Genomic DNA, 12,104 nt, shown 5'->3' with positions numbered 1-12,104 from the left:
CCAGGTTTGATGCCAGGTCTGACTTCCTCAGATAAGAACAGTAGCTGTGCTATTAATCTGTATCTTCACTTGACAGAACTGTGGTTGGGGCTGCATGGACAAGCTCTGGCAGAAAAAGGGATTTTAGAGCAGTGGCAAATATTCACATGAGCTTCATTTAAATGTATTTTTTAGTTGGGGTTTTTTTTTTAATATCTTGGACATTGGACTGTGCTTTGGTCCAAATCTGTCATCCTCCTCAAAATCACAATATACTGCTTAAGGGGTCTTTTCTGCACCTGGAGCCTGGCTGAACACATCTGCACTTGCTCTTCATGCTGAATGCAATAAATGGTTCTGCCTGGGCAGTTTTAACCCTGCTCCTGCTTTCTCTCAGTTGGATTCTGACATCCTTCTACAACCACAAATATTCTTCTTAATTAACAGTTGGTTTTTTTTTTTTTTGCTGGTTAAACCTGGAGTTTTCTGCTTGCCAGCCTCCAGATTTACGTTCCATTCCTGGAAGAGCCAGAAAGTAGAATCCTGAAGTGAGATCCTCGAGGAGCTGGAGACATCAGCTATCCCACTGCAGTGCGTGGGTGATGCAGGCCCTGGGCCTTCATTTCCTGTCTGACAGGAGATGGTAATGAAAAGACATCCTTTCCTTAATCCTTTTTCTGTAACCTTTTAGCAGATGGGATCTGTCTTCCCACTCTGCTCTGGATCCCAAGTCTCACTGCTATTTATTGTTCCAGATCGGGCTCTGGTTGTGCTCCATGTTCATCTGCACAAAATGCAGCTGTTGCCTTCATAGTTTAGGAGAATTCAGGGTGTTCCCCTGTCCCATTTGTTTGGACACCAACGGGCTGCCAGCTGGGGTATCTACTTACAAAGTGCTACTTCTGCTCCCATTTTCTAGGGAGAAAACCTGATTCCAGTCAGATCCGGGGAGCGCGACCCTCTTAACCTGGAGGGCACAATTTTGTAACAGCGTTCAATTCCCATCACTGCGAGGATTCCTGTTTCCCATCCTGGAAAAGCAAACACCGGCTTGCCTGGATAACAGGCGGCATCCAGAGCTGCCGTGCCCGCAGCCCCAGGCGCGGGGTGCGTGGCGGTGTCTGTGCCGATGAATCCGTGCAGCAGAGCTCTGCCCACAGCCCTTTAATGCGAGTGACATCAAAGGCAAAGCCCTGCCTGCTGCCGGGGGGGACCCACAATGCAGCTCGGGACGCACTGGAGCAGCTCCAGGGCCGCTGGCATCGCTCCGCAGCCAGAGCCCCTCCATTGTCAGCCCTGGGGGGCCGGGCCCTGCATGGGGACACGGGGACAGGCCTGGCTTTAGGGGCTGTCCCCTGGGCTGGCTGGAGGAGGGGGTGTCGCCTGGCGCTCGGGTGGGCAGCAGGGCGCTGAGCCGCCGGCAGCCGGGGGGAGATGAGCTCGCAGGATGAGCAGTTCCCAGCAGCAGCCCCCGAGCCAGCGGCTGCCTCCGCCGAGGAGGGCATGACCTGGTGGTACAGGTGGCTCTGCAGGATTGCCGGGGTCATCGGGGGCATGTGTGAGTATCCCCTTCCCTCGCAGCCAAAAGCTCCCCCTCCTGCATGACAGAGCTCGTCTGGGGCTCCTGCCGCCTTCGGTGCAGGGCGGCTGTGCCGCGAAGGGCTTTGGGGCTCGTGGGTTGGTGCCGGCTCTGGCCGCCGCTTTGCTGTGTTTGGGGCCGAAGGGAGAGCGGGGGCCGTGCCTGGAGCGGGGTGGCTTCAGCTGCCCACGGGGGATGTGCTCTGTGCTCACCGGACCTGCTGAGCTTTGGCACCCGGGGCAAATCCCCGAGCTTCTCCTTGGGCACGGCACTCCTGGCAGCGATGGGAGCGGCAGCTGGGCCCCTGCTGCTGCAGGAGGGCTGTGGGCAGGCAAATTAGATGATTTTACTGTGAGCACCAGGCCCAGAGGGGTCAGGTGAGGGCTAGAAGAGCGGCCACAGGGTTTGGTTCATCCTATTTGACTTTTGGGTGTTTATATGTTCCTGCAACTTGTTTTTTTTCCCCCCCCATCCTGACTGTCAGAGCGTGTTTCCTGTTACTCCTGTTGCTGATTGCAGAAGGCCTGCCCGTGGGTTTTACTGAAGGCGAAGAATGCTTTTGGTTTGTGCTGTGTGTTTTTAAGGGGTTGGGTAGGACACAGAGAATGGAGCTGCAGACGCAGAGTGAGTTGGCTGAGCTCGGAATTACCTGCTGCTGAAAAAAATTTTCCCAGGGAAAGAGTCTCAGCAACTTTGCCAGGAATCAGCCTGTCCTGGAGTGCTGTTTTGCTACATTCTGTGGAGAGATTAATAGCTCTTAAAAGCGGGAGGGACTGTTATGACTGCTTAGTCTGATCTCCTGCAGAGCACAGGATGGAGAATTTCTTCTGCTTCAGGTCCACGACTTCAAGTTAAACAAGAGGATTTCTCAGCCAGTGTAGTCAGCCCTGATTTATTCCATCAGCTGGAGCTTTGTGTCTGATTCCCCTCTCCCCCTGCCCCTTCCCATGCCTGCCTTTTGCCTCGGGTCTGGGCTGCACAACCCCACGGTGTTTTTGGAGCTGACATTTGCACCCTGTGCTATCGCTGGGCAGGCTCCTGACAGCCCTTTTTGGCCGGGCTGGTAAAACATGTGCTGCTCTCACCGTTTCATGTCCTAGGTGCTGAAATTCTGGAGGTGTGACAGGATTTGGTGGGACTGCTCTGATGGGGCCAAACGCCGCGGCCTCGCCGTGCCCTGCCGGAGGCCCCCGCGCTCCTGGCCCGGCCGGCAGCCAGGAGAACCAGCTGGGAAGTGTCTGTGGAGCAGTCCCAGATGGGGGTTCAGAGCAGCAGCATCTTTCCCACGGGCTGTGGCTGTAGCTGGAGCCTCGGCGCTTTTCCTGCGCTTCTGTCCCGTGCAGAGCTCAAGGTGACGTGGATGGAGGGTGAGGAGCTGATGGGTCACGCTGGTGGCACTGCCAGCCTCGTGCTAGAGCTGCTCCTGAGTGCCTTCAAAGTGCAAGTTTATTTTCTTCCCCCTCTCTGTCTTTATGTTTCAAAGCAGCTGAATTATACTTGGATTATTTTCCCAACCTTTTGTTCACGGCTCTGCGAACTCGTGGCTTGTTTTTACAGGAAAGATGAGAGTTTTATGTATTTGGGTGAGTCTGGGAGAAGCTTTTGGAAGAAGAGCCAGGTTCTTAAGAGGGTTTGCCAAAGATCTGGGGAGTGACAGCTTGCTCTGGAGCCCTGACTGTCTCTTTATCAGGCAGAGAACGAGGCACAAACTCCCCTTATGAGCAGGGAAAAGGGAGATTGTGGAAAAAACAACCAGTGCCCCATGCTACCAACATTCCTCTTCAAAATGCTGCTTGTTCAGCATCACCTTGTTGAAGGTGGATGGTTTGGAGAAGAGGTGATGAATAATCCAGTATGGCTAAGGTTTGCTGCTGTTCTCACAGCTCGCTGTGAAAGAACAGAACTAATTTATAAGGATTGTGAGCAACTGGATTGTGGTGCTGGATTATTTCTTACAGAAGGAAAAATTCCCTCAGAAAGGAAGAGAAACATCGTTAGCGGAGGTGAGACCAGCAGACAACATCTGCCACATGCAAACACCTGCAGCCACAACTTGCTTCAGCCAGAAAAATCCGAGGGCTGGAGCAAGAACCAGACAGACAAGGTTCAGGATCCGCTTCTGGCTCTTGCACGCTCTGGCTTGGTGACCTTGGCCAAGTCCCTTCTCTCCCTTGTGTTCCTGTTTGTAATGGGACGAGGAGAGCCTGTGGCTTTTGTAAAACGCTCTAGGAGCAAAAATAAGTTTGTGTTGAGGACAGTGACCAGCTGCTGGAAATGAATAGAGCCTTTGTAGGGAAGGGTGTCCTTCCCCCCTCATTTTAGCTCCCAGTTATTTGTGCTTCCTCAGGGATTTGGGATGGGACAGCAGTTAAACAAATGGCAGAACTGTCTGTCTCCCATAGCTTACGTGCCACTGAGCATTATCTGCATTTTAAGCCTGTTGTGAGGCCTGCGTTCAAAAAGAAAATCTTTCAAAAAGAAGCCTCTGGCTTGGCAGGGGTGGGATCAGGTTCCTGCCTCAGGAGCTGATCCTGCCCCGGCGGGACAAGGATGTTCCAGGCTGCTGTGGGATGAGCAGCTCTGCAAAGGAGACCCGAGGTCACCGAGTTGTTCTGTGTCTCTCTGGCTGTTGGCAGCAGCTCTGGGGGCAGTGCTCCTGTGATCCCAAACCTTTGACTCCTTTCCTGCTGACGTGGGGCTTGCTCAGCTCTGCTTCCTGGGTCATTAGTCCTCTGGCAAGCGGGGTGGTTGCTGAGCCAGGACTGCTGCAGGGTTGTTTTGGAGTGTTTGAGGACAAAACCAAACCAGAACTGTGGCAAAACAACCCCTGGTTGGTTTGATTAGGAAAAAAAACTTGCTTGGAAAAGAACATTCTGCTTCCCTTGGTTTGTTGTGTGGTGGAGACCTGCTGGGAACTGCCCAGACCTCTGTGCTCTGCTGTGCTGCTCAGCAAGGCAGGGTCCTGCCCCAGCCCTGGCTGTGTTGTGGGGATAGCTGAGTGGCTTTGCTGTTCTGCTGATTATAAAGTGCCAGAAAGTCACTCAGCATTATTGTCAGGGGTGTCCTTTCCTGGGGGACAACAAATGCTTCCCCCAAGCTCCTCTTCCATCAGCATCCAAGGGTTTGGTGGTCACAGGGAATTGGAACCCCCCGTGTTGTGCCCACAGCTCCCAGGAATCCTGCTTGCCATTGCTTTTCCAGCTCCCAGGAATCCTGCTTGCCATTGCTCCTCTCCAGCTGTTTGCAAGTGTGACCATGAACAGATCATCCCACCCCAGTGCCTCAGTTTCCCCTGCAATGTGGGGACACTGACACCTGTCCCTGTGGGATGGGAGGATGAGAAATGCCCATGGAGCACAGGTACTAACACATCCTCTGGTGTATCCCCTCTGCTAGCTGATCTTGTTCTTGCAGGATTCTCGAAAAGATTTTGGGTCCTGTGGAATTAGTTCTAGGAAGTGTTAAAAAATAACGTTTTTTGGTGTTTCCTAAGACCAGGAGGTCATTTGCTTGTGGGATGACCTTCGGTGACCTTGCCTGCAATTCTGCTTCCCAGCCTGGTAAACGAGGATAACTATTTTTAAAGGAACTTTGAGGATTCAGCACTGACTGTTTAAAAGAAACCTTGCAAGCATGTGTCAGGCTTTTGAAGGTCAGGGCTGCTCACAGCAGCTCTGCTCAGGGATGCCCTTAGCATACACTTGAAATCCCCAATCCAGGGCTGGTCTCATCCTCAGAGAGGGACTCTTCTGCTCTCCATCATCCCCAAGACAGGCTTTAAAGGCTATAGAATTAATTTTAGCTGGAGTTTTGCAGTGTGATGTAGTTTACTCAGCCCGTGTTCCTGCCCTCCCACTTGGGCTCGAGTTCCCGGTGCCGGCTCCGGCATTGACAGAGGGAAGGAGCCATATCAGGTGCCGGGAACACTCTGCAAGTTTAATGAGGCAGCAAGGAGGTGGATGCAGCTCAGCTTGGTTGCTGCTGCCTGATTCCCCTCCCTGAGTTACAGAGCCAGGATTATTTTGGGCTTTATTCACTTGCTTTTGTGTTATCAGAGACCCAAACTTGGCTCTTTTCTGCCCGTGTCTGGTGAAGCTGCACAGAAGCAGCAGCGAGTGGCAGAGGCTGGGTTCACCTCTGCTGTGTTTATTATTTGCCTGTGTGCAAGTCCTGTGTGTGCTGAACTTGCCCTGTGCTGCTCAGAGATGGAGCCTGCTGGCACTGCCTGTCCACCTTGGGACAAAGCAGTAATTCCTTGGCACACAAAATCCAGGTGCACGTCCTGGGCTCCATGTGGAAGCAAATGCTGTTCAACACAAGGGAAATAATTGTTGGAACAGCACTCAGAGCAAAAGGATACCAGAGGAGGGCTCTTCCCAGCATTCCAGGCTCCTTTTGGGCCACCAGACCTTTCTGTCCTCCCTCCTGTGCTGCTGTGCAGTGCCCACAGGTGCAGACCAAGGGCACATGGGGTTGGTCTTTGTGGTCATTGAAAGCCTCTTTCTTTCCAGCCTGTGCCTTTGCTGGTCTCTGGAACTGTGTCACCATCAACCCCCTGAACATTGCAGCCGGCGTGTGGATGATGTGAGCAGAGTTTCTTTTCATTTTCCTGCTGGGAGGGAGGTGTTGTTAACCAGAGCCCACTGAAGGGGACAGATCTGCCCTACGTGGGCAGTGGATGGGAGTGAAATGCCCGTCATGCTCTGGGAATTGCCAGATCTTGCTCCATCAGGCAGGTTGAAATGTTAGGTTATTCTATTTATATGACTTCTTTACGCATTTTTAGGTAAATACTGAGATACCCTTGTCCAAAATAAGTCTGGGGCAGCAGGGCTTGGAAGTTTGGAAATTATCAAGATGCAGGGGGGAGCATAGTGGGGTCCAGCCTCACCATTTCCTTCACCTGCATGGAGCATGGAGTGTCCGGTCTCTGTGGGGCTGGGGGGCATTGCTGACCCTCACTCTGGGTGACTACCCAGCAGGATTAACTCTGGTTTGCTCTCTCTGGAGGCTCAACGCCTTCATCCTGTTCCTGTGTGAGGCCCCTTTCTGCTGCCAGTTCATCGAGTTCGCCAACGCCGTGTCCGCGAGGGCCGACAGGCTGCGGGCCTGGCAGAAAGCAGCTTTCTACTGCGGGTGAGGAGGATGTTCCTGGGGGATGGTGGTGCACACATCCTGGGGAATGAACATCCCTGCATCCCGTGGGGAGCGGGGCCCGGCTCTGAGGGCTGCCCCTGTCTTCCAGGATGGCCGTGTTCCCCGTCACGCTCAGCCTGACGCTGACCACGCTCTTCGGCAACGCCATCGCCTTCGCCACCGGGGTGCTCTACGGCCTGTCAGCCCTTGGAAAGAAGTAAGAGAGGTCCAGCTGCTCGTGGAGGGCAGGGAAGGGGGAGATGGAGCTCCAGGCCTTGCCCCATCTGCCTCTCTAAGTCTCTGCTTTCCTCTTGCACAAACTGGGCTGAGGGGTAAATGTGGCCAGAGAAAATCTGCCTCATCTCAGAGCCCTGGGAGGGAAGGTCCTGGGGGTTGCTGAAGCTCTGAGCTTTTGGGAATCCAGACCAGGTTGTCCTGAGGGTCCCACTCCTCTTTCTGCAGCTGTTGGGTGGATGGACCCAGCTCTGGGACAGAGAGCAGCTTTGGGGGATTGGAGAGGGCCAGCAAGTCTGGTTTCCCTCCTGGAATCCCTTGGCATGGAGAGCCAGGCCCCAGCTGGGCCATATCTCTGCCATCCCCACGCTCTCCCTTCTCTCCACAGGGGAGATGCCATTTCCTACGCCCGCATCCACCAGCAGCAGAAGCAGATGGATGAAGAGAAGCTCACGGGGACCCTGGAGGGACAGGCTCTCTGAAGGACACGAGCTCGGGGCAGCCTCTCCTGGACACTGAGATGGTGAAGATGTGGAAATCCACTCTGCCCTTCCCTCTGTCTGCTCCACTCCCTGCTACACCACGATTTCCCTGGACACTGCAGCAACTGGAAATCTCAGGGGCTGGGGCAGGCTGTGTCCTCTCCTCACACCAGCAGCCAGACCTCAGCACGTCGCTTCCTCTCTCAACCCTCCACCCAATATCTCATTTTTTAATCTTTTTTTTTCTTTTTGCTGCAGAGGTGCTGGCTCTCTAAGTGCTGCTTTCCCAGCCTTTTTTTTTTTTTGGAGTGCCCCTTTGGGAACTGCCCTCTGGATGGCTGAGGAGGGACAGAGGACCTGCCAGTGCAGGTTCTGTGTGTTTAGGAACACTTTCTGGGATGGCCCTTCCCAGGCACAACACCTAAACCAGGGTTTGCAAAACCCCCTGGTGCTTTAGCTTGGTCTTCTTCCACTGGGTCTATTTTAATATGAGACCAGGCACTGGAGGCGTCGCTGCACAGGAAAGGACTTCCAGCAAAAACCCATATGAAGATAAAATCCATCTCTGCAGGGGAGCTGCCAGAGCTGCTGGGCAGATCCTGGGACCTACAAAGCACAGTCCCTGCTTCCTCTGGATACAGCTGCAGGCAGTTACTGCAATTTACTTGAATTATAAGAATTAATTACTTTGTCTTAATAAGGGCACATTTCTTAAGCCTCGCTGTTTTACTGGGGGAGAAGGGAAACAAGGTGTGCTGTACCTCAGCTGAAAAGGGCGTTGCTTCTCGAGCCAGGTGGGATTTTTTGCTGGTGTGAGGGTACAGATGTGCAAGAGCATTCCTGCCTCGTTAGCCTGGGACTCTGCTCTGTTACCTCCCTGCATCCCGCTGTGAAGGGACCTGCTCTTTGCTTGCCTGGTACGGCCTTCGTCTTTGGGACTGTGAATTTTTGCATTAATCCAGAGCTGGTTTTGTATGGGAAGGTGGCACATCCTTCCTGTGCAAGCAGAGAGGTGGCTGCACCACTTCAGTGTGGACAGCTGGGATGTTTTACTTTATTATTCCAGGCACTCTCTGTGGTTTTCACATTTTATTTTCTGTTTGCTTTGTACCACGAGGTACAAAACTGCTCACTAAGTCCAGATCCCCCTCTTCTCGTCACAGTTCGTCCTGGGGATTTTAATTTATTTGATTTTTATATGGTTGCTTTTTGTTTTGATTAGGAAAAAGGGGAATAATTTATTTCTAGTTATTTAAGTATTTTGATGGGGCTCATTTTCTCTGGATATAGGAGAAAGGAGTGCTCTGTTTCCTGTCCTTCACAGGGCTGCCTCATTTCACCAGGGGTCTCTGAATCCAGGGACAGCCCTGGCTGCTGCAAAATCCAATTTCAGCCTTCAGAGTTTCTCAGACTCTTCCAAAGAAGTGTGTTGTCCTTTGACCCCTTTGTCTTGTTCTGGCCCACAAGCTTGACAAACTGTGTTTCCCCCCTCTTCTGGGAGAGAGAAGGGAGGAAAACTGGGCTGTAACTGCTGAATTGGGGAAGCCACCAGCACTCTGTGTCCCCATTTGAATCCTTGGGTACAGAGGGGTTGTGCTGTGGTCTGAGAAATGCTGCTGGAGGCCGGGTGCTGTCTGTCAGAGGGGTCTCAGCCCATGCTGAGAACTCTCTTTAGACCCTGCCCTTCCTCAAGCTGGCTCCTGTGAGCTGCTGCTTCTGCCCTGGGGCTCAGGAGCTGTGAGGATTCACACTGGTTAGGATTTCCAGAGGCCCTTGCAGCTGGATGTGGCCCTTTTTGTGCTAAGCCCCATTCCTCCCGGCCTTTGAACTGGGATTGCTCTGACACCCCTTGTCTGGGATGCAGAGCAGGCACCACCAGCCTGGATTTTTTTCCATAAAGGCAGCTTTTTTCCATAAAAGCTGTGCTGGTTTGGAGCCTCCAGCCCTGGGCTGATCCCTGGTGCTGAATGCAGTGCGTGGGCCATTGGCCCACAGGCTCCTGCTGCCTGCAGGGATGGGTGCTGCAGGAGGAATCTGGGATACTCCAGAGGGAATAACCTGTGGGTGCTGCAAGGGCAGCGTCCTGCCTCAGGAATGGGCACGTGCTTTGATTTCAGGGGGATGTGGGGAGTTCTGTAGTGTTTAGTAGAGGAATGTTGCAGAGTGATGCATGTAAATGTCTCTGGTAGTGACAGCTTTGCTCTGTGAGTAGTTCTGCAGTAGCTTTAGTGACAGGAGGCGAAAGGCAAAGCAGAGGTGAAGGGCTGAGACTTCCAGGGTGCTCTGGGGAAGCACAGAACTGGTGGGACCCTCGTTGGCTTAGTCTGACTGTCCTCCTGCCATGGCTCCTGGGGCTGGGGCAGCTGGGTGCTGGGTGCTCCTTGACACAGCTCTGCACCCTTGGCACTGAGGCAGAAGTCCCAGCAGTGCTGTCACCGTGTGTTTTGTGGCAGCAGGGTCCGACCCTGGGGCTGAGGCAAGGGAACAATCTGCATCAATCTGCCACTGTGAGCGGGTGGCAAAGCTCAGCCCTGAGCTGAAAATGGGCCTCAGGGACTCCTCTGAAAGAGCCAAGCTGGAGCCTTTGGCCACAAGTGCTTGAAGGGTCTGTGCCTGCCACACTGGAGGTGTCTCAGATCTGTGCTCCAAGCGTGGTTACTCCTACAGGGGCCTGTCTGGAGTGGGAACCCTTGGGAATTTTGGCTGGTGTGTGCAGCTGGAACCAAGCTGGATGCTGCCACCATTGCAGACAGGCTTGGTGACAGCACCCATGGCTTTTAAGAGCTGTAGTGACAGACAGTGGATGGTCTCACCTCCATGTGGGCCTGCTTGGTGGAGATAGGAAGGAGCTTTAGAGTAGTAGCATCGCAGTAGTTAAATGCCAGTGCATGGTGGTTGTTAGTTGTGTTTAGAGGCACCCTCGGGGTGCTTGGAGCTGTGCAAGGACAAACGAAGTTCAAACCCTGCTCTGGAGGTTTCCCAGGCTCAACCCAACCCCTGCTGAGGGCATCCAGGCCAGATGGCTGATCCACAGGGGCTCTGTGGAAGAGGTTCTGCTCGGAAAGGAGACGATGTGAGAGCTCGGGGGCGGGCGATGCGCTGAGGACAGCGAGTTGTTGGCCCCAAGAGTGGAGGGACCCCTGGGGAGCAGTGGCCTGTCACAGCAGTCGCCAGGGCAGCATTTATGCACTGTGCCACTCTTCCACGCCTGTGCCACTCGTGCGTGGCAGCTCCGTGTCCCCTGGGGCTGCCCACTGGGCGTGAAAGGCAGAGCAGAGCTTTCTGCTCTGGGCAGGAGCTGCTTTTGTAACACCCATTGATTCTCTGTGTGTGCAGTGAATAAAGAGACCATTCTACCTCTGGAAAGAGCCACTGTGATTTCTCAGACTCCAAACGTTGTAGCAAAAGCCCTCGGACTTTCTGTGCTGAAGAAAGGAGGTCACTCAGAGAATGTTTCTCCACTGAGGTCCTTGCAGGAGCTGAAGAGTCCAACCTCATTTCCTAGTGGGGCATTTCCTCCTTAGGCCGAGCCCTGGGAAGCTCAATTCATCTCTGTCATTTTTTCCTCAGGAAAAAACATCCACTGTCTTCAGGGAAGGGTTTCACTGAAGTGAAGATACCGAGACCTGGTCCATAGCCATGTGAGAAAGAGAATGCTCGAGCACAGGGCTGCCAGAAATCCTGATCTTCAGAAGGTCAGTGGAAACCAGAGGCTCTTGAGACCTCTCGTAGTCAGGCCATGCTTAGAAAAAGTTGTGTTCCAGCCAGGGCTGAACATCTTTCTGGAAAAGGGTCTCAGCAGCAAAGGGTAGGTTTAATACTGAATGTTTTCTGTGTTTTTTATTTTGGCCCATCACTCTCCCTCTGTCCTAGGCTGTTTTAAATTAATGCTGTGATAAAGCACATCTTCTCTTAGGTGATTTCTCGTCTCCTGCTGCAGTAGAGTGAAATGGCAGCTGGCACATCTGGAGGGCTGGGTCAAACAAGCTGTTCTACCCCCTGCTTCCTTGTGACAGCAGGCTGAACGTCCCAGGAATGGGAGGATGCCAGCATTTCTACCAGCCCTCGGGGTGCCAAGTGCATTTCAGGAGCTTGGACAAGTGCTTGGGCACATCATGTCCCAGCCCAGCCTTTGTGCTTCTGCCCTTTTGGGAGGAATCAGGTTGGACTCAGCAAGGCCATTTGTTCCTCACAGCCACAACCACTTCCTGCAGCCATGTTTTACCTCGGGTTAGCTCTAAAAAAATACTTTATAAAAAGTTCTTAATCTTTCAGGACACACAGGAAAGGGGTAAGACTGATTTGCTACTAACTATGCAGTTGAAATCTCAAAGTGATGGAGGTGGAGGCTTCACACAACCGTGGTGGAGGCACATCCACCTCCCTCTTTGTGGGTGGGTCAGACCCCGCGGTGGGAAGGACCCACCCTAGCACAAGGTGTTGTCAGTACTCACTGTGTCTTTCCTACAGGGAATCACTTGCACTACAGCTGAATGTTTGTCTGTTCCCGTTCTTTTGTCCTGGGTCGTCTTTGTGAGCTGTATTTGGTCTTGTTCATTAGGCTTCTAGTGTAATGTGTGTTTTTAGAGCAATAAAACGTGGCAGCTTTTTATACAAAAGATCTGGCTCTGCCTCTTTCACGGTCCTTGAGTGCCTGAGGCTCCTCTGGGGAGCTGCAGGCTGCTGTGGTCCCC

General features: G+C 53.1%; 1 protein-coding gene across 4 annotated transcripts; it reads left to right on the top strand.

Moving 5' to 3' along the window:
- Positions 1–446: 446 nt before the first annotated feature.
- On the top strand, positions 447–12,029 carry CACFD1 (calcium channel flower domain containing 1). 4 transcript variants are annotated; one of them, XM_039561425.1, is made up of 6 exons: positions 447–622; positions 899–1,537; positions 6,070–6,142; positions 6,569–6,694; positions 6,804–6,911; positions 7,317–12,029. In XM_039561425.1, the coding sequence occupies exons 2-6, from the start codon at positions 1,414–1,416 to the stop codon at positions 7,408–7,410; spliced, it is 525 nt and encodes a 174-aa protein (XP_039417359.1). In that variant the 5' UTR covers positions 447–622; positions 899–1,413; the 3' UTR covers positions 7,411–12,029. The 4 variants fall into 4 exon arrangements, with proteins under 4 accessions (XP_039417359.1, XP_039417358.1, XP_019140470.2 ...); XM_039561424.1 differs by lacking the exon at positions 447–622 and having other exon boundaries at positions 1,520–1,537; positions 2,659–6,142; XM_019284925.3 differs by lacking the exons at positions 447–622; positions 899–1,537 and adding an exon at positions 1,544–2,925.
- Positions 12,030–12,104: the final 75 nt, after the last annotated feature.

The sequence above is a fragment of the Corvus cornix genome, chromosome 17 (genome assembly GCF_000738735.6).
Source record: "Corvus cornix cornix isolate S_Up_H32 chromosome 17, ASM73873v5, whole genome shotgun sequence".
NCBI classification, from domain to species: domain Eukaryota; kingdom Metazoa; phylum Chordata; class Aves; order Passeriformes; family Corvidae; genus Corvus; species Corvus cornix.
Note: the sequence above shows the minus strand (reverse complement) of the source record. Positions and strands in the feature narration are given on the sequence as shown.